Genomic DNA, 22,810 nt, shown 5'->3' on the forward strand with positions numbered 1-22,810 from the left:
CCCCCACCACAATCCGGACAGTGGGTCCGCACTGCGCCTGCGCGGTTCTCTGGCTCAGCCTGTGGGGACTTTGCTGGAATCTCTTCCTTCCACTTCCCTCCAAGTTTGATTTCATGGTGCATTGTTTCTTTTCTTTTTAAGTTTCACATCGACTGAACTTTCCTCCTCTGTGCAACAGAGTGAAACTATTTCCAGCCCCTCACACACACTCCTACAGACCCTCTCCCTCATAAGCTCACTCACCCTCTTACAGACTTATACCCCTTTACACTCACACACATACTCACCCTCTTAGACTTATACCCCTTTACACTCACACACACACTCACCCTCTTAGACTTATACCCCTTTACACTCACACACACACTCACCCTCTTACAGACTTATACCCCTTTACACACACACACACACTCACCCTCTTACAGACTTATACCCCTTTACACTCACACACACACTCACCCTCTTACAGACTTATACCCCTTTACACTCACACACACACTCACCCTCTTAGACTTATACCCCTTTACACTCACACACACACTCACCCTCTTACAGACTTATACCCCTTTACACACACACACACTCACCCTCTTACAGACTTATACCCCTTTACACACACTCACCCTCTTACAGACTTATACCCCTTTACAACTCACACACACTCACCCTCTTACAGACTTATACCCCTTTACACTCACACACACACTCACCCTCTTACAGACTTATACCCCTTTACACACACACACACTCACCCTCTTACAGACTTATACCCCTTTACACACACACACTCACCCTCTTACAGACTTATACCCCTTTACACTCACACACACACACTCACCCTCTTACAGACTTATACCCCTTTACACACACACACACTCACCCTCTTACAGACTTATACCCCTTTACAACTCACACACACTCACCCTCTTACAGACTTATACCCCTTTACACACACACACTCACCCTCTTACAGACTTATACCCCTTTACACACACACACTCACCCTCTTACAGACTTATACCCCTTTACACACACACACTCACCCTCTTACAGACTTATACCCCTTTACACTCACACACACACTCACCCTCTTACAGACTTATACCCCTTTACACTCACACACACACTCACCCTCTTACAGACTTATACCCCTTTACACACACACACACTCACCCTCTTACAGACTTATACCCCTTTACACTCACACACACACTCACCCTCTTAGACTTATACCCCTTTACACACACACACACTCACCCTCTTACAGACTTATACCCCTTTACACACACTCACCCTCTTACAGACTTATACCCCTTTACAACTCACACACACTCACCCTCTTACAGACTTATACCCCTTTACACACACACACTCACCCTCTTACAGACTTATACCCCTTTACACACACACACACTCACCCTCTTACAGACTTATACCCCTTTACACACACACACTCACCCTCTTACAGACTTATACCCCTTTACACACACACACTCACCCTCTTACAGACTTATACCCCTTTACACTCACACACACACACTCACCCTCTTACAGACTTATACCCCTTTACACACACACACACTCACCCTCTTACAGACTTATACCCCTTTACACTCACCCTCACATACACTCACCCTCTTACAGACTTATACCCTTTTACACACCCTCAAACACACACACACACCCTCTTACAGACTTATACCCCTTTACACACACACACTCACCCTCTTACAGACTTATACCCCTTTACACACACACACTCACCCTCTTACAGACTTATACCCCTTTACACTCACACACACACTCACCCTCTTACAGACTTATACCCCTTTACACTCACACACACACACTCACCCACCCTCTTACAGACTTATACCCCTTTACACACACACACTCACCCTCTTACAGACTTATACCCCTTTACACTCACACACACACACTCCCTCTTATAGACTTATACCCCTTTACACACACACACACTCACCCTCTTAGACTTATACCCCTTTACACACACACACACACACCCTCTTACAGACTTATACCCTTTACACACTCACACACACTCACCCTCTTACAGACTTATACCCTTTACACTCACCCTCACCCTCTTACAGACTTATACCCCTTTACACTCACCCTCACACACTCTTACAGACTTATACCCCTTTACACTCACACACACACACTCCCTCTTATAGACTTATACCCCTTTACACACACACACACTCACCCTCTTAGACTTATACCCCTTTACACACACACACACACACCCTCTTACAGACTTATACCCTTTACACACTCACACACACTCACCCTCTTACAGACTTATACCCTTTACACTCACCCTCACCCTCTTACAGACTTATACCCCTTTACACTCACCCTCACACACTCTTACAGACTTATACCCCTTTACACTCACACACACACTCACCCTCTTACAGACTTATATCCCTTTACACTCACCCTCACCCTCTTACAGACTTATACCCCTTTACACAAACACACACACTCCCTCTTACACTTATATCCCTTTACACTCACTCACCCTCTTTCAGACTTATACCCCTTTACACACACACACACACTCACCCTCTTACAGACTTATACCCCTTTACACACACACACACTCCCTCTTATAGACTTATACCCCTTTACACTCACACACACTCACCCTCTTACAGACTTATACCCCTTTACACTCACACACACACTCACCCTCTTACAGACTTATACCCCTTTACACTCACACACACACACTCACCCACCCTCTTACAGACTTATACCCCTTTACACACACACACTCACCCTCTTACAGACTTATACCCCTTTACACACACACACTCCCTCTTATAGACTTATACCCCTTTACACACACACACACTCACCCTCTTACAGACTTATACCCTTTACACACACACTCACCCTCTTACAGACTTATACCCTTTACACACACACACCCTCTTACAGACTTATACCCTTTACACACTCACACACACTCACCCTCTTACAGACTTATACCCCTTTACACTCACCCTCACACACACTCACCCTCTTACAGACTTATACCCCTTTACACTCACCCTCACACCCTCTTACAGACTTATACCCCTTTACACTCACACACACTCACCCTCTTACAGACTTATACCCCTTTACACACACACACTCACCCTCTTACAGACTTATACCCCTTTACACTCACACACACACTCACCCTCTTACAGACTTATACCCCTTTACACTCACACACACACTCACCCTCTTACAGACTTATACCCCTTTACACTCACACACACACACTCACCCACCCTCTTACAGACTTATACCCCTTTACACACACACACACACTCCCTCTTATAGACTTATACCCCTTTACACACACACATACTCACCCTCTTACAGACTTATACCCTTTACACACACACTCACCCTCTTACAGACTTATACCCTTTACACACACACACACCCTCTTACAGACCTATACCCTTTACACACACACACACCCTCTTACAGACTTATACCCTTTACACACTCACACACACTCACCCTCTTACAGACTTATACCCCTTTACACTCACCCTCACACACACTCACCCTCTTACAGACTTATACCCCTTTACACTCACCCTCACACCCTCTTACAGACTTATACCCCTTTACACTCACACACACACTCACCCTCTTACAGACTTATACCCTTTACACACACACACACCCTCTTACAGACTTATACCCTTTACACACTCACACACACTCACCCTCTTACAGACTTATACCCCTTTACACTCACCCTCACACACACTCACCCTCTTACAGACTTATACCCCTTTACACTCACCCTCACACCCTCTTACAGACTTATACCCCTTTACACTCACACACACACTCACCCTCTTACAGACTTATATCCCTTTACACTCACACACACACACTCACCCTCTTACAGACTTATACCCCTTTACACTCACACACACACACTCACCCTCTTACAGACTTATACCCCTTTACACTCACACACACACACTCCCTCTTACAAACTTATACCCCTTTACACTCACACACACACACACTCCTACAGACTTATACCCCTTTACACTCACACACACACTCACCCTCTTACAGACTTATACCCCTTTACACTCACACACACACACCCTCTTACAGACTTATACCCCTTTACACTCACCCTCACACACACTCCTACAGACCCTCTCCCTCAGTCTCACACATACTCTCCCACACACACACACACACACACAGTCAACTCATTCCCCACCCACCCCCACAAACGCACAAGTTTTGCAAGAATTACATTTTATTCTGTTCAAAAACTGCATGAATCCATGGAAGCTTCTGTATATCTTTTTTTATTTCAAGATTAGAATCACTCTGAAGGTCGTGGCGGAGACAGTCTCACACAGGGCACCTCACACCTTCAATGCATTATCTGGGCCGACATGACCCCAAGTTTTTTTTTAAGGTTAGATGGGCTTTCCTACCGTTTGGAAACAGGCCCAACCAGTCCACACCGACCCTCTGAGGGGTAACCCACCCACACCCATTCCCCACATTTACCCCTGACTAATGCACCTAACACCATGGCCAATTTATCTGACCCGCACATCTTTTGGACTGTGGGAGGAAACCAGAGCGCCCGGAGGAAACCCACGCAGACACGGGGAGAATGTGCAAACTCCACGCAGACAGTCACCTAAGGCTGGAATTGAACCTGGGTCCCTGGTGCTGTGAGGCAGCAGGGCTAACCACTGAGCCACCAATTGTAAAAGTTCACTTGAGAATGTAACTTCTGGGATTTACATAGTAAAGAACTGAAACCAACATGTTCATTCTAAAGGTAGAGAGACTTAACAAGCAATCCAGTTTTTTTTTCCAGTATATAATTTCAATTATATCACACTATAAACTTTTTGTTATAAATTCTGTGTCTTATGATCTTACATTCCACGACCAGCTGATGAAGGAGCAGCGTTCTGAAAGCTAGTGCTTCCAAATAAACCTCTTGGGACTATAACCTGTTGGGTGATTTTTAAACTTTGTACACCCCAGTCCAACACCAGCATCTCCAAATCAATCCAGCCCCTTCCCAGGATTTAGAGTTGTGGGAATTAGTGCCAGATCTGCTCAGGGGTGAAATGCTGGCCAATCTGACCTTGCTTCATGAAGTTAAAAAAAAAATCACACAACACCAGGTTATAGTCCAGGGTGTACAAATGCTAGAAGCACACTTCCAATTAAACCTGTTGGACTATAACCTGGTATTGTGTGGTTTTTAACTTTGTACACCCCAGTCCAATTCCTGAAGAAGGGCTTATGCCCGAAACGTCGAATCTCCTGTTCCTTGGATGCTGCCTGACCTGCTGCGCTTTAACCAGCAACACATTTTCAGCTCACCCCAGTCCAACACTGGCATCTCCAAATCACGGCTTCATGAAGTATTTCTCATGCAATTAATCCTGTCTAAGGTCAAATCTTTCTAATCGATTCACCAGAGGGTGAAAACAGAGAGCTGAAGCATATATAATTGAAGGGGGAAATCACTCCATTTGTGACCACGAATCAGTCAGGAATAATAATAAAACCAGGAACTGCAGAGGCTGAAGATCCGACCGAAACAAAAACGGATGTGTCGCAGTGACTCCAGCCTCCACTCCAGGCTCTGAACCTCAGAGATTCTGTATGTGGGTGACATTTCCCGCAGACAGTGAGGTCACTGGTACCCACCTACAACTTCTCATCCATATTTTCCACGTGATCAAGCTGTCCTGCCATGCCTTAACTTAACATAGAAGGCGTGGTTAGGAAATTCATAGGTAACACCAAGACTGTTGGTACAGTGGACAGTGAAGAAGGTTATAAAAGGTTGCCAAGAAGTCTTGATCAATTTGGGGGGGGGGAAAAAGAGTGGCAGGTGGGGTTTAATTTGGATAAATGCAAGCTATTGCAGTTTGGTAAAGCAAACGAGGGCAGGACTTATAGAATTGAAAGTAGGGCTTTGCGTAGTTGGGGAAAGTGAGAACTGCAGATGCTGGAGAGCAGAGTCGAGAGTGTGGTGCTGGAAAAGCGCAGCAGCTCAAGCAGCATCGACGTTCCCGACATAATTCCTGAAGAAGGGCTTAAGGCCCGAAACGCCAATTCTCCTGCTCCTTGGATGCTGCCTGACCTGCTGTGCTCTTCCAGCACCCAGACTCTCGACTTCGGGTAATGTAGAACAGTAAGACCTGGGGATTCGGGTGCATCATTCTCTGAAGTTTGCGTCACTTAAGACAAGTTGGTTACCAAGGCATTTACCACGTGTGCCTTCATCGCTCGGACCTTTGGGGTGGCGGTTGGGACGTTGTGTTGAGGTCGTGCAGGATGTTGGTGAGGCCTCTTCTGTCCAGTTCTGGTCTCCCTATTCCAGGAAAAGAAATCATTAAGCGGGAGAGGATTCAGAAGAGATTTACCAGGGTGTTGCTACGAATGGAGGGTCTGAGTTATAAGGGGAGGCTGTATAGGCTAGGACGTAGTTCACTAGAGTGCGGGAGGTTGAGGGGGCTAACCTTATAGCAATTCATCAAATCATCAGAATTATAGATAAGGTGAATGGCAGGTGTATTTTCCCAGTGTGGGGGATATTTTTAAGGTAAGAGGAGACAGAGTTTATAAAGTCACGATGGGCAATTTATATTTGGAGGGATACAAGTCTAGCGCAGGCAGGTGGGACTAGTTTCATTTGGGATTACAGTCGGCATGGGCTAGTTGGGCAGAAGGGTCAGATTCCGTGCTGTATGACTCGATAGGATTATTTCATTTACATGAATTTGATTTTCCTTGAGTTTACGTTTCATTTTATTTGCCAATTCTCACCGAAATCTCCTCTCACATATATAGTGTAAATGGTGCTTTCCCTTTATTTTGGGGTTGTTTGTGAATTGTCGAGATGATGCGATAAAAAGATGAGAGACGAGAAAGAACAACTCTGACAAAAAGTGCCTTCGTGTCCAGCAAAACCCGAGTTCTGTCTGACCCGACGACTATGAATAAAGCTTACAGCGATTCATAAACTAACTGACTAATACTGTCGACACTTCATTGTTGCAATAAACCTTTCTGAAAACATTTCTTATCCCAATGCAAGGAATTCCCACATGCACCTCCTGACTGCATTCCACACAATGCCTGTCTCTTCGTAGGATATGTGGAACAGTCCATCTTCCGCAACTACACTGGCACCACCCCCCACCTTTTCCTCCGCTACATCGATGACTGTATCGGCGCTGCCTCGTGCTCCCACGAGGAGGTTGAACAGTTCATCAACTTTACTAACACCTTCCATCCCGACCTCAAATTCACCTGGACTGTCTCAGACTCCTCCCTCCCCTTCCTAGACCTTTCCATTTCTATCTCGGGCGACCGACTCAACACAGACATCTACTATAAACCGACTGACTCCCACAGCTATCTGGACTACACCTCCTCCCACCCTGCCCCCTGTAAAAACTCCATCCCATATTTCCAATTCCTTCATCCCCGCCGCATCTGCTCCCAGGAGGACCAGTTCCAACACCGCACAGCCCAGATGGCCTCCTTCTTCAAGGACCGCAGATTCCCCCCAAACGTGATCGACGATGCCCTCCACCACATCTCCTCCACTTCCCGCTCCTCCGCTCTTGAGCCCCGCTCCTCCAACCGCCACCAAGACAGAACCCCACTGGTTCTCACCTACCACCCCACCAACCTCCGCATACAACGTATCATCCGCCGTCATTTCCGCCACCTCCAAACGGACCCCACCACCAGGGATATATTTCCCTCCCCTCCCCTATCAGCATTCCGCAAAGACCACTCCCTTCGTGACTCCCTCGTCAGGTCCACACCCCCCACCAACCCATCCTCCACCCCCGGCACCTTCCCCTGCAACTGCAGGAAATGTAAAACTTGCGCCCACACCTCCTCCCTCATTTCCCTCCAAGGCCCCAAGGGATCCTTCCATATCCGCCACAAGTTCACCTGTACCTCCACACACATCATCTATTGCATCCGCTGCACCCGATGTGGCCTCCTCTACATTGGGGAGACGGGCCGCTTACTTGCGGAACGCTTCAGAGAACACCTCAGGGACGCCCGGACCAACCAACCCAACCACCCCGTGGCTCAACACTTTAACTCTCCCTCCCACTCCACCGAGGACATGCAGGTCCTTGGACTCCTCCACCGGCAGAACATAACAACACGACGGCTGGAGGAGGAGCGCCTCATCTTCCGCCTGGGAACCCTCCAACCACAAGGGATGAACTCAGATTTCTCCAGTTTCCTCATTTCCCCTCCCCCCACCTTGTCTCAGTCGGTTCCCTCAACTCAGCACCGCCCTCCTAACCTGCAATCTTCTTCCTGACCTCTCCGCCCCCACCCCACTCCAGCCTATCACCCTCACCTTGACCTCCTTCCACCTATCACATCTCCATCGCCCCTCCCCCGAGTCCTTCCTCCCTACCTTTTATCTTAGCCTGCTTGGCACACTCTTCTCATTCCTGATGAAGGGCTTATGCCCGAAACGTCGAATTTCCTGTTCCTTGGATGCTGCCTAACCTGCTGTGCTTTAACCAGCAACACATTTTCAACTTATTCCACACAATGTGATCAAGTAACCACTGAATCACTGGGGAATACTATTAATCTCAGTCAATGCAATTAATGCCCAGAGGGCACAAGTAGAGCAGTGGTATGTTCCTATCTCTGAGACAGGGAGGTGTGAACTAACTTTCCCTCAACAAGCTAATTGGAAAATATCTACAATTAATGCCTGGGGAAGCTCTTGTGACAACAGCAGTAAAGTTCCTCCCTCTGGGCCAGGATATCTGGGTCCAGGTCCAGACAAATGCGTCACAGGGCAACTGCTTTACCCAAGCTTGCAAAACACTCCAGAGAGAGTTGTGAACACAGCCTGTCACACAAACCAGATTTCCATCCATTGACTGCATCTATACTTCCTGTTGCCCTGGGAAAGCAACCAATCTAATCAAAGATACTTCCCATTCCCAGTTATACTCTCTTCCATTGGGCAGAAGATAGAAAACTTTGAAAACACATACAAAAAGATTCTGGAGCAGCTTGTTCCCAGTGCTAACAGATTCAAGAACAGCCTCTTCCCTGTACCAACATACTCAGGAACAGCTCCTTCCCCGTACTAAACTGATTCAGGAACAGCTCCTTCCCCGGACTAACAGATTCAGGAACAGCTCCTTCCCCGGACTAACAGATTCAAGAACAGCTCCTTCCCCGCACTAACAGATTCAGGAACAGCTCCTTCCCCGCACTAACAGATTCAGGAACAGCTCCTTCCCCGCACTAACAGATTCAGGAACAGCTCCTTCCCCGCACTAACAGATTCAGGAACAGCTCCTTCCCCGCACTAACAGATTCAGGACCAGCTCCTTCCCCGCACTAACAGAGTCAGGAACAGCTTCTTCCCCGCACTAACAGATTCAGGAACAGCTCCTTCCCTGCACTAACAGATTCAGGAACAGCTCCTTCCCCGCACTAACAGATTCAGGAACAACTCCTTCCCCACACTAACAGATTCAGGAACAGCTCCTTCCCCGCACTAACAGATTCAGGAACAACTCCTTCCCCACACTAACCGATTCAGGAACAGCTCCTTCCCCGCACTAACCGATTCAGGAACAGCTCCTTCCCCGCACTAAGCGATTCAGGAACAGCTCCTTCCCCGCACTAACCGATTCAGGAACAGCTCCTTCCCCGGACTAACAGATTCAGGAACAGCTCCTTCCCCGCACTAACAGATTCAGGAACAGCTCCTTCCCTGCACTAACAGATTCAGGAACAGCTCGTTCCCCGGACTAACAGATTCAGGAACAGCTCCTTCCCCGCACTAACCGATTCAGGAACAGCTCCTTCCCTGCACTAACAGATTCAGGAACAGCTCCTTCCCTGCACTAACAGATTCAGGAACAGCTCCTTCCCCATATTAACATACTCAGGGACAGCTCCTTCCTCATTGTTTTCAGACTTTTGAGCAAACCTCTCAAATGTTAATGCTGACCTCTCTCTCTCTCTTCAGTTGTAACATTGTATATTCTGCCCTGCTACCCTGAGACTTTGTACGGTACGATATGCCTGTGTAGCACACAAAACAACACTTTTCACTGTATCTCGGTACACGTGACAACCTTAAAACACATCAAATCATAACATGTCTGAACCAGTTGAGAAAAATAACTGCAAGAAACGCCATTGTCAGAGCAGCAACCTGTGCTTAAATCATCGCAAGTTGAATGACTCAGTCGAACCCATCTTGTGCTGATTAGAACTATCGGTCTCTCTCCCAGGTAGGGACTTGACGGTCTTTCTTCAGGCTGGATAAAGCAACAAATTCCTTTCCCGTGCTCAGCGGCCTCTACTCGGAGTGAACCTGCTGGTGTCGCCGGAGGTGAGACGAGCGAGTGAAGGCTTTCCCGCACACGGGGCAGGCGAACGGTCTCTCCCCCGTGTGGATGCGCCGGTGCTTCCAAAGGGTGGAGGCGTCGGCGAAGCCCTTCCCGCAGACCAGGCAGGCGAAGGGCCGCTCCCCGGTGTGGACCCGGCGGTGGGCCAGGAGGCTGGCCGAGCGGGTGAAGGCCTTCCCGCAGGAGGAGCAGGTGAACGGCCGCTCCCCGGTGTGCGCCATCCGGTGCTGCTCCAGGTCGGTGGGCCGGGCGAACTGAAACCCGCAGGCGGGGCAGGCGAAACGCCGCTCGCCGGAGTGGGCCGCCCGGTGCTTCTCCAGGCTGGCCAGCTCGCGGAAGCCCTTGCCGCACTCGGAGCAGCCGAATGGCCTCTCCCCGCTGTGCACCCGCTGGTGCAGCCGCAGCTGAGACGGCTGAGCGAAGGCCTTGCCGCACTCCGAGCAGCAGAACGGCCTCTCCCCGGTGTGCACCCGCTGGTGGGTGATCAGGTGGGACGACTGAACAAAGCCCTTGCCGCACTCGGAGCAGTGGAACGGCCGCTCCCCGGTGTGCACCCGCTGGTGGGTGATCAGGTGAGATGACTGGGTGAAGCCCTTCCCGCACTCCGAGCAGCGGAACGGCCTCTCCCCGGTGTGGACCTGCTGGTGGGTGATCAGGTGGGACGACTGGGTGTAGCCCTTGCCGCACACGGAGCAGCGGAACGGCCGCTCCCCGGTGTGGACCCGCTGGTGGATCTCCAAGTGGGACAGGTGAGTGAACCCATTGCCGCACATGCAGCAGGTGAACGGCCTCTCCCCGGTGTGAGTGCGTCGGTGAATCGCTAGGGCAGAGGGTGACAAAAATCCCTTCCCACAGTCCCCACATTTCCACGGTTTGTCCATGGCGTGGGTGACCTTGCGTCTCTCCAGCCCGGATGATCAGTGCCAACACTCCGAACCACGGTAAGTCTTTCCTCAGTGTGAACGATGTAATGCTCAGAGTGCACTGGAACACTGTGGGACCCCTTCAGTCTCACTGATGTTTAAACCCTGTTGATGCAGACACAACAGACAAATATTTCCTTTTTCTTGATTTAAATGCTGGTGATACTCCACTCCAATGAATTGAGTGACTCCATAAGATATCGATGTAATATTTGTACAGAGTGTGAATCCTCCCCTTCAATCAGCCTGTAAAAGGAATTTACACAAGTTATCACTTTCAGTACAGGATAGAAATTCATATTACATATATATGTAAAAATTGAGCATTAGAAATTCATATATGTATGTAAGTGTTATTGGAGTTCATATTATGTGTGTGTGTGTGTTATTTAATTTTAAAAAGTGATCATTACACACTGTTTTTGATTAAAGATGCATACGGGATGTGAGGAGATCATTATTTCAGCAGTAATTTAGAATCGTTTGGAACTCACTGACTACACGGTTGTTGGAATTGGGGGTGATAAGTTATTAGAAAATAAAATTGGATAAGCATTTGAAAGAAATAGGCATCCTATTATTGTGTAGATTTATGACTCTCAAAAGACTAGAAATCATTATAAATGAAGCTCTGCAAATCACAAATAATGTGTCAAATATACACCAGGTAACACCAGTCTTAATTGTCTTATTAATTGACAGATTACTCAAATGAGAAACTACCCCATTAAAGTTGTGAACTTTAGGAAACAGGCCATTCTTTTAGCCAGAGGAAAACTTGAGGGGTGCAAAGGGGGGGGGGGGGGGAAAGAGAGACTCGCTGAGATCATCGTGGAGGGAGGGGGAGAACTTACTTTAGCCAGACAAATTAATGCATCAAGCTGAGGGAGCAATGAATGGAAAAAGGAGATAAATCAACCGACCTTTGCAGAGCCTGCCCGCTCCCTGGATTCACTTCAGCTAATGCAAGTGACCAGTCTTCCCCCCAGGGTGAGAGAGCAATTTGAAAGAGGCATTGCCTTGCTCCCAGACGTGACACAGAGAGGTGGAGAGTTTCACTCTGACATTGACCGGGCCACTTCCGCGTTGTGACGTCCGAAATGGAACGCGGGAGACCGCCTCGAGCGACCATCGGGAAGCGGAGCGGTCGGCGGTGACGTCGCACGCCCCGCCCCCTCCCACTGTTCAACCAGCGACAATGGTTTCCAGGGCAACCGGCTCCAGGGGACCTTCGCCTGCTCCCACGCGACGGCGCCCGCTCCGGGACTGTCCCCCCCCAGCCACAGTGGATCCGCACTGCGCCTGCGCTGTTCTCCAGCTCAAGTAGTGGGGTGACTTTTGCAATGAAAACCCTTCCGTCCAAGTTTGATTTCGTGCAGCGCAGGGTTCTTATTTTAACGTTTCACATCGACTGAACCTTCCTCCTCTGTGCAACATCCATCAGTAAGTCAATTTCCAGTACCTTTCCCACCTACTCTCAGGATTTAGGAAGGAGTGGGACTCTGCAGCTGGGGATTAGTGCTGGACTTGCTCAGGGTGAAATGCTGGGCATTTTTCTGCAATCATGATTTTCCTTCACAAAAAAAAATGTTTCTAACGCAAATAATCCTGTCTAAGGTCTCACTTTTCTGATCTAATTACCATGGCGTGAAAATAGAGAGGCGACGCATTTATAGTCGAAGAGAAATCGCTTCATTTTTGACTGAGAATCTGTAATAATAAATGCAAAGGACTGCGAAGTTCTCATGCAAAAGCAGAAATTGCTGGAGAAACTCAGCAGATCTGGTAACTCTGCTTTCACCCCACAGAGGCTGCCAAACCTGCTGAATTCAAAGGAATTGAAGATCTGCTCAGGTAAAGGGGTAGTCGCAATTGCTAGTGTTTGTTTTTCCCCCAAATTCTCCATTAAATTTCAAACGTGCAGATTAGATGAATTGCCCATGCAAAATTGCCCAGGAATTAGCCATGGGAAGTGTAGGGATGGGGTGGGGGGGGTGAGGTGTTTAGGGTGGGATGCTTTTCAGAGGGTGGGAATGGGCTAGATGGGGTGAATGGCCTGCTTCCACACTGGGGATTCTCTGATTAATAGTATGCATTTATACCTACGATATGATGCGGTGAGCAATATTGTTACACCTCACTAGTGCAGCACACTGGAAGTCAGAGAACCCATTTCCCAGAGACGTTACAGACATAAAAAGATTTTCAAAAGCATGCAGAATTTCCCAATTTGCCCATCCCTCAGAACCAGATTGACAGAAAGCACAGACTTGTTTCCTCAACTTAACACCAAATGCTATTTATTGCAGACAAATAGCCTCTAACTACAGATTAAAATGACTTAATTGTGAGCCTATAACTCCATTCACTGAATCTCTAACCTCCCTAAAAACCCGAAAGGCAATTGCAATTGGACGCAGTATTCCAAAAGTGGCCTCACCAATGCCCTGTACAGATGCCTCGTGACGTGCCACTTCCTTTGCTCAAAGTGCTGACCCATGAAGGCAAGCACACCAAACGCGCCTTCGTCACCATTCTGCCTACCAGCTAGTCCACTTTCAAGGAGCTTTGAACCTGCACTCTTTGTTGGGTAACACTCCCCAGGGTCTTACCGTTAAGTGTATAAGCCCTGCCCTGGTTTGCCTTTCCGGAATGCAATACCTTACATTGATCTAAAGTGAACTACATTTGCCACCCCTTGGCCCATCTGACCAAGGTTCCGTACTTGGAGATAATCTTTGCTTGCTTGTGGAAGACACAGGGTTGCTGGTTTACTCTAATGAAGCCGTTGACTCATTGATTAACAGCCACAGCTCACGGCACACAGCAGGGAAACGGACAGTTCAAACAAGTCCATGCCAACCACAATCCCAAACCAAACCAGTCCCATCTGCCTGCAGTTGGCTCATATCCCTCCAAACATTTCTTATTTATGTACTTATCCAAAATGTCTTTTAAACGTTGTAACTGTACTCACATCTACCACTTCCTCTGCAGGTTTATTCCACACACGGACTACTCGGTGTTAAAATAAAATTGCTTTTCATGTCTTTTTTAAATCTTTTCTCTAGTCACCTTCAACCTATGACTCCTGGGCAAAGACACCTTTATCCACACCCCTCATGATATTATAAATCTCTATAAAGGTCACCTCTCAGCCTCCGACGCTCCAGGGAAAACAGCCCCAGCCTATTCAGCCTCTCCCTTTAGCTCAAGCTCATCAACTCCGGCAAAATCTTTTCTGAACCCTCTGAAAGTTTCTCGAGTTCAAAAACAAAATTACCCCTCGTGTCTTTTTTCAAATCTTTCTCGTCACATCGTAAAAAATGTACCCCCTCAGCCTTGAAATCCCAGGGTAAGGACACCCATCAGTCACCTTATCTACACCCCTCAGTATTTTGTTAACCTCTATAAGGTCGCCTCTCAACCTCCTACACTCCAGTGTAAGCAGCCCTAGCCTCTCCTGATAACTCAAACCCTCCGATCCCAGCAACATCCCGGTAAGTGTCTTCTGCACCCCCTGCAGCTTAATAATATCCCACCAGGAACAGGGCTACTGGAACTGGGTATGGTACTCCAGAAAAGACCTCACCAACGTCCCGTACAACCTCAACACGATGTCCCGATTCCCATAATCAATGGTCTGAGGCAAGCGTGCTAAGCACCTTCTTAGCCACCCTGATGATATGGGAAGCAAACTTCAAAAGAATTGAATATGTACCTGAACCCCTTGGTCCATTTGTTCTACAGCTTAACCCAAGCCCCTACTTTTAACTGTGTAAGTAGTGCTCTTGTCTTTTTAGTTCTTAGGGTTGAAGGGAATCCAAAAGGTATGGAAGAGAAAGCAAGAACAGGGGATGATCAGCCATGATTATATTGAATGGCAGAGCCAACTCCCAAGGGCTAAATGGCCTACTTCCCCCACCGTGCACATTCTCCCGCCGTGTCTGTGTGGGTTTCCTCCGGGTGCTCCGGTTTCCTCCCACAATCCAAAGATGTCCAGGTTAGGGTGGATTGGCCATGCTAAATTACCAATAGTGCCCAGGGATGTGCAGGTAGGGGGAATTGGCCATGCTAAATTACCCATAGTGCCCAGAGATGTGCAGGTGAGGGGGGATCAGCCGTGCTAAATTACCCATAGTGCCCAGGGGTGTGCAGGTTAGGATGAATTGTCCGTGCTAGGTTACCCATAATGCCGAGGGATGTGCAGGTTAGGGTGGATTTGCAGTACTAAATTATCCATAGTGTCCAGGGATGTGCAGGTTAGGGTGGATTGGCCGTGCTAAATTACCCATAGTGCCCAGGGATGTGCAGGTTAGGGTGGATTGGCCATGCTAAATTACCCATAGTGCCCAGGGATGTGCAGGTTAGGGTGGATTGGCCATGCTAAATTACCCATAGTGCCCAGAGATGTGCAGGTTAGGGTGGATTGGCCATGCTAAATTACCCATAGTGCCCAGGGATGTGCAGGTTAGGGTGGATTGGCCATGCTAAATTACCCATAGTGCCCAGGAATGTGCAGGTTAGGGTGGATTGGCCGTGCTAAATTACCCATAGTGCCCAGAGATGTGCAGGTTAGGGTGGATTGGCCATGCTAAATTACCCATAGTGCCCAGGGATGTGCAGGTTAGGGTGGATTGGCCATGCTAAATTACCCATAGTGCCCAGGGATGTGCAGGTTAGGGTGGATTGGCCATGCTAAATTACCCATAGTGCCCAGGAATGTGCAGGTTAGGGTGGATTGGCCATGCTAAATTACCCATAGTGCCCAGGGATGTGCAGGTTAGGGTGGATTGGCCGTGCTAAATTACCCATAGTGCCCAGGGATGTGCAGGTTAGGGTGGATTGGTCGTACTACATTACCCTATTTCTGATCCGAAGCAAATTTGACACATTCACTGACGCTAAACACAGTTGGGATAATTCTTCCGTTCTCTGCCTAGGAGCTCTGAACCGATGAGAAAACGATGAGTGACGGAGACACATTTCTTACGCACCTCCAAGTGGACGTGACCCACAACTCCCCACGCCCCCCCCGCGGTCAGTCGTGATCCACCTGGTGTCTCAGGAGGTGGGAGGAGCGGGTGTACCCCTTCCCGCACACGGGGCAGGTGAACGGCCTCTCCCCGGTGTGCACCCGCTGGTGGGCCTGCAGCGTGAAGGCCCGGGTGAAGCCCTTCCCGCACTCAGAGCAGGCGAAGGGCTTCTCTGCCGTGTGGACCTGCTGGTGCTGGAGCAGGGTGAAGGAGCCGGTGAAGCCCTTGCCGCACACCGAGCAGACGAACGGCCGCTCCCCGGTGTGGGTGCGCCGGTGCTTCAGCAGGTTGGAGGAGCAGGTGAAGCCCTTGCCGCAGGCGGCGCAGACGAACGGCCGCTCCCCGGTGTGGACCCGCCGGTGCTTCTGCAGGTCGCTGCTGCTCTTGAAGCCCTTCTCGCAGTCGGGGCACTTGAACGTCCGCACGTCGGAGTGGACGAGCCGGTGCCGCAGCAGGTTGGAGAGACGGGAGAACCCTGTGCCGCACTCGGTGCAGGTGAACGGCCTCTCCCCGGTGTGCGCCCGCTGGTGGATCCCCAGCTCAGACGGATAATTGAACTCCTTCCCACAGAACCCGCATTTCCAGGGTTTCTCTGCGGCAGGGGTGTCCTCGTGCTGCTCCAGGTTGGACGGTCAGTCGAAGCCACCTCCACGCTCAGAACATGTTTCTTTTTCTCTCTCTCTCTCGCCGTTCCTTTCCTCCTCTGTGCGACGTTTCTCAGGCTACGCCAAAGTCTCTTCCCCGGCCAGTGGGCTGAAACATACTCGCTTTGAGCGTGAAGGACAACTGCCCAGAACGCCGATTCTCCTGCTCCTCAGAGGCGGTGTGCGCATCAGTGCCTTTCCAAACACAGATCTCTTAAACCTTCTCCTGCAGACACAACAAACATCTCTCTTCCCACACTCAAAGACCTCAATGATCTTCAGCACCCGACGGACTGAGTGAATCAGTCAGATGCTTGGTTTCCGTCTCCCGTGATTTTCCTCTGTAAAAAGAGTTGGGCGTCAGGACTGTGATCATTTCAGGACGGAAACTCACAACAGAGGAAACAACCCTTTCCTCCCTCTGCAGTCCTGAACAGCCGAAGCAAGCTGAATTCAGTAACAGGGTCCCAAGGTAAGCAGAGGCAGCCTCTCAAACTAAATTCTGGCCCCCCCCCCCCCCGCTTCAGAAAAGACGCCGGGCAACTCCAGAAGGGGCAGAAAAGATCTCCGAGGATGTTGCCAGGGTCGGAGGTTTCAGAAAGAGGTCGAGCAGGCTGGGGCTGTTTTCCCCGGAGGCTGAGGGGGGCGACCGAATGAAATCGTAAGCGGCACGGCCGGGGTGAACAGCGGGAAGGGGAGAGGATTCCAAAACTAGAGGGCACAGGCTGGTGATGAGAGGGGAAAAAGATCTAAATTGGTCCCCAAGGAGCAACGTTTTCATGCAAAGGGTGGCGCATGTCACACAGTCATGGAGATGTACAGCACGGAATCAGACCCTTTGGTCCAACTCGTCCATGCTGACCAGATATCCGAAATTAATCTTGTCCCTTTTGCCAGCACTTGGCCCATATCCCTCTTCAACCCTTCCTATTCGTGTCCCCATCCAGATGCCTTTTAAATGTTGTCATTGGACCAACCTCCACCACTTCCTCTGGCAGCTCATTCCACACACGCACTACCCTCTGTGTGAGAAAGTGCCCCTTAGGTCCCTTTGATATCTTTCCCCTCTCACCCTAAACCTATGCCCCTCTAGTTCTGGACTCCCCCCTACTCTGGGGAAAAGACTTTGTCTATTTATCCTATCCGTGCCCCCTCATGATTTTATAAACCTCTGTAAGGTCACCCCTCAGCCTCCGACGCTCCAGGGAAAACAGCCCCAGCCTATTCAGCCTCTCCCTGTAGCACAAACCCTCCAACCCTGGCAACATCCTTGTAAATCTTCTCCGAACCCTTTCACCTTTCAAAACATCCTTCCGATAGGAAGGAGACCAGAATTGTGCGCAATATTCCAACAGTGGCCTCACTAACGCCCTGTACAGCCACAACATGGCCTCCCAATGTTGTGGTTAAGTTCGCCGAGCTGGAAGTTTTTGCTGCAAACGTTTCGTTCCCTGGCTAGCCTCCTGTGAAGTGCTGCTTTGATGTTTCTTCCAGCTCGGCGAACAGAACCACAACAACGGACACCCGAGCTACAAATCTTCAACCAGACTTTATGGCCTCCCAACTCAAGCTGCCAGAGGAAGTGCTGGAGGCTAGTACAATTGCAACATTTAAAAGGCATCTGGACAGGTACACAAATAGGTAGGGGTTTAGAGGAATCTGGTCCAAGTGCTGGCAGATTTGGACGTGATTAATTTTGACTATCTGGTCAGCGTGGACGAGTTGAAAAGCGTGGTTCTAGTGAAGCACAGCATCCGAGGAGCAGGGGAGTCAATGTTTCAGACAGAAGCCCTTCTTAAAGAATGTGGAGGGGGAAGGGTGAGATAAGTGAGGCGGGGTGGGGGGCTGGGGCTGGGAAGGTGAGCGGTGGCGAGTAATCGTGATAGGTCGGTAGGGTGGGTGGAACGGATAGGTGGGAAGGACGATTGACAGGTTGGACAGTTCAAGAGGCAGAATGGGACTATGTGGCACCGCCCTTTAGGCGCTGATCATTTAGCCCCGCAATTTTGGCTCTCAACTGTTTTGGCACTCATTACTTAGGCGCTGAGCTGTTTTAGCGCCAATGCAGAATATTCTTGCTTGGTTAAAGGAGAGAGGATGACTAACTACCCGATGTAATTTTCTCAACTGGCGACGTAATTACAACTCGCAATGTCATTTTCTTAACTAGTAGTTAACGTCCGGCTGGAAACGGAAATGGAGAGGTCAAGAAAAGGGAGGCAAGTGTCCGAGACGGACCGAGTGAATTTGAGGGCGGAGAGGAAGGGGTGGGCGAAGTCGATGAACTGCTCCAGTTCAAACTGGGTGTAAAAGTTAGGGGCAGCAGATTTACAACAAAACTGAGAAGGAACTGATGGGCGGCACAGTGGTTAGCACTGCTGCCTCACGGCGCCAGAGACCCGGGTTCAATTCCCGCCTCAGGCGACGGTCTGTCTGTGTGGAGTTTGCACGTTCTCCCCGTGTCTGCGTGAGTTTCCTCCCACATTCCAGAAATGTGCAGGTTAGGGTAAATTGGCCATGCTAAATTGCCCGCAGTGTTAGGTGAAGGGGTAAATATAGGGGAATGGGTCTGGATGGGAGGGTCGGTGTGGACTTGTTGGGCCTGTTTCCACACTAAGTAATCTAAACCAGAGGGTTGTAAATCAATGGAGTTCCCTTCTCAGTGAAGTAGTTGAGGCTCCCTCAGTGAATGTTTTTAAAGCTCACTGATTTGGATGTGAACATAAGAGGTAAAGTAAATAAGTTTGCTGATGACACCAAAATTGGGAAGTGTAGTGGACAGTGAAGAAGGTAATCTCAGATTATAACAGGATCCGGACCAGATGGGCCAATGGGCTGAGAAGTGGCAGATGGAGTTTAATCTAGATAAATGCAAGGTGCTGCATTTTGGGAAAGCAAATCTTAGCAGGACTTATACACTTAATGGTAAGGTCCCAGGGAGTGTTGCTGAACAAAGAGACCTTGGAGTGCAGGTTCATAGCTCCTTGAAAGTGGAGTTGCAGGTGGATAGGATAGTGAAGGCAGCGTTTGGTATGCTTTCCTTTATTGGTCAGAGTATTGAGTACAGGAGTCGGGAGGTCATGTTGCAGCTGTGCAGGTCTTTGGTTAGGCCATTTTCGGAAAGATGTTGTGAAATTTGAAAGGGCCCAGAAAAGGTTTACAAGGATGTTTGCCAGGGTTGGAGGATTTGACGTACAGGGAGAGGCTTAACAGGCTGGGGCTGATTTCCCTGGAGTGTCAGTGGCTGAGGGGGTGACCTCAGAGATTTATAAAATCATGAGGGGCACGGATTGGATAAATAGACAAGGTCTTTTCCCTGGGGTGGGGGAGTCCAAAACTAGAGGGCATAGGTTTACGGTGAGAGGGGAAAGATTTAAAAGGGACCTAAGGAGCAACTTTCTCACACAGAGGGTGGTACGTGTATGGAATGAGCTGCCAGAGGAAGTGGTGGAGGCTGGTACAATTGCAACATCTAGAAGGCATCTGGACGGGTATATGAATAGGAAGGGTTTGGAGGGACATGGGCCGGGTGCTGGCAGGTGGGACTTGAGTGGGTTGGGATATCTGGGTCGGCACGGACGGGTTGGACCGAAGGGTCTGTTTCCGTGCTGTACTCGGTGACTCTAAGACAGAGACATTTTTGAACAGTGAAGGAATTCAGGGCTATGGAGGGAGGGCGGGTAACTGGAGCTGAGGCCAGGAAAAGATCGGCCGCGTTCTTATTGGACGGTGGAGCTGACCCATAAAGGGCCAAAAATGGAGAAAGTGAGGACTGCAGATGCTGGGGATCAGAGCTGAAAATGCCTGAGTCTTGGTCAGAGCACTACAGACTCAGACTTGCTGGGTCGCTGCCATCTTGGATCTCCCCCTCCGTCCAGATGCACCTTAAATGAATCTACCGTCCCTGCCTCTACTTCTGCTGGCAATGCATTCCAGACGTCGATCACCCTCTGTGTCACATACTTTCTGTGTACATTCCCGAAGAGGGGCTCGTGCCCGGTACGCCGACTCCGCTGCTCCTTGGATGCTGCCTGACCTGCTGCGCTTTTCCAGCAACACCATTTTCAGCTCCAAATGGGCCGAATGGCCCACTCCTGTTTCCTAGAATGTTATGCTCTACGTGTTGTGATGTAACGACGCAACTCCTTCCAATAACGAACACAAAAAGGGGGGCAACAACCTCTCACCCTGATGAAACACATGGCCCCCTGGAGTCCTCCATGAGCTGCCACCTGGAGAGCTGATGACAATTGCTGGTGGAACCCTTGATAGACCCCGGCGCTAGGACCCCGTGGGGCGGCTTCCAAATCAGCAGCACCCAGCCCCTCCCCCCTCTGTTACGTCACCCAAGGCGGTCACACATGCGCACTGCTTCCCCCTCCCCACCACCACCCCCCCCCCCGCGGATCCAAGATGGCGGCCGCTCAGCCGGAGCTGATCCCGGGGAAAAAACGGCCCCCGGGGGATCCCCAGCGCGGGAGCCCCGGACCGCCGATCGAGGCCAGGGGCGTTCGGTAAGCGTTTACAACCCCTCCCGGTCCGCCCGCCGCCTCCGGCGCTCCCCGCGCGGTGCCGTACCCTCACCGTCCGCCGAAGAGCGAGAAGTCGGCGCGTCCGCTCGCTGTGATCGCCGTCGCTGCGCACGCTGGGTGGGACTGCGCACGCGCGCAGCCCCTCCTGCCGCCTGCATAGGCGATATTCACCGCCGCGGGGGGTGGTGGGTAAACACCCCGCCATGAGTGCTTTCATTTTGCGCCGGGATGTGTGAAGCGAGACGGAGGTGGCAATCGGTGAAATAGGACACGTAATTTTACCAGAATACCGGCAACGTCACGGGCAGGAGTTCTCTAAAGTGTTTCCACGAGAATATTCTGCAACATATTTTCTTCATCAAGGGGATCTGGGCTCTGCCGGCTGGGCAGCATTTATTGCACACCCCTACTCATCCAAGAGGAGGTGTCATTGAGCTGCTTTGTTGAATTAGATTAGATTAGATTGCTTACAGTGTGGAAACAGGCCCTTCGGCCCAACAAGTCCACACCGACCCGCCGAAGCGCAACCCACCCATGCATTTACCCCTTACCTAACACTACGGGCAATTTAGCATGTCCAATTCACCTGATCCACACATCTTTGGACTTTGGGAGGAAACCGGAGCACCCGGAGGAAACCCACGCAGACACGGAGAGAATGTGCAAACTCCACACAGTCAGTCGCCTGAGTTGGGAATTGTCGCAGTCCACTTGGTGTAGGGGCCCTTAAAATTCGGGTTGGGGGTCCAGTATTTTGATTCAAAAGTACGTTTTCAGTCAAACAGGAAAGGAGGCACGACTGATACTGGTCCTTGAAAATGAGGTGGGCCCCAAGCGTCAGTCGGTGAGCGTTTAGGGATTGTGATCATTGTATCATTAGGTTTAGGCTGGCGATTATGGAGAGTATATTGAACAGTCCGGGGATACAAACGATAAACTGGGCAAAGCTGACTTTAATGGGGTAAAAACAGACTGGAGTTACAAAACACAGAAATTGCTGGAGAAGCTGTGCTGTATGAGAATCTGAGGCATATAATTAATAACAGTGTGGTAAAAGAGCAGGAGGTCCCAATTAGGGGCCTAAAGGGAGATTTGAAAATGTGTAGGTGAGGTATTAAATTAACACTTTGAATCTGCATTTACTGAAAAAGGGAGATGCTATGCAGAGAATGGTGCACAGTGAAATAGTTCAGGCACTTGACTCCC

General features: G+C 49.8%; 1 protein-coding gene across 5 annotated transcripts; it reads right to left on the reverse strand.

Moving 5' to 3' along the window:
* Nucleotides 1-8,425: 8,425 nt before the first annotated feature.
* Nucleotides 8,426-21,709, reverse strand: LOC132807123 (zinc finger protein 239-like). Of its 5 annotated transcripts, none has more exons than XM_060821430.1 (2): nt 21,651-21,707; nt 8,426-11,638 (listed from the first exon to the last, which is right to left on the reverse strand). In XM_060821430.1, the coding sequence occupies exon 2, from the start codon at nt 11,348-11,350 to the stop codon at nt 10,421-10,423; it is 930 nt and encodes a 309-aa protein (XP_060677413.1). In that variant the 5' UTR covers nt 11,351-11,638; nt 21,651-21,707; the 3' UTR covers nt 8,426-10,420. The 5 variants fall into 5 exon arrangements, 3 of the variants coding, with proteins under 3 accessions (XP_060677413.1, XP_060677414.1, XP_060677415.1); XM_060821431.1 differs by lacking the exon at nt 21,651-21,707 and adding an exon at nt 16,256-16,414; XM_060821432.1 differs by lacking the exon at nt 21,651-21,707 and adding an exon at nt 12,316-12,445.
* Nucleotides 21,710-22,810: the final 1,101 nt, after the last annotated feature.

Source organism: Hemiscyllium ocellatum, assembly GCF_020745735.1.
Source record: "Hemiscyllium ocellatum isolate sHemOce1 chromosome 27 unlocalized genomic scaffold, sHemOce1.pat.X.cur. SUPER_27_unloc_1, whole genome shotgun sequence".
NCBI classification, from domain to species: Eukaryota; Metazoa; Chordata; class Chondrichthyes; order Orectolobiformes; family Hemiscylliidae; genus Hemiscyllium; species Hemiscyllium ocellatum.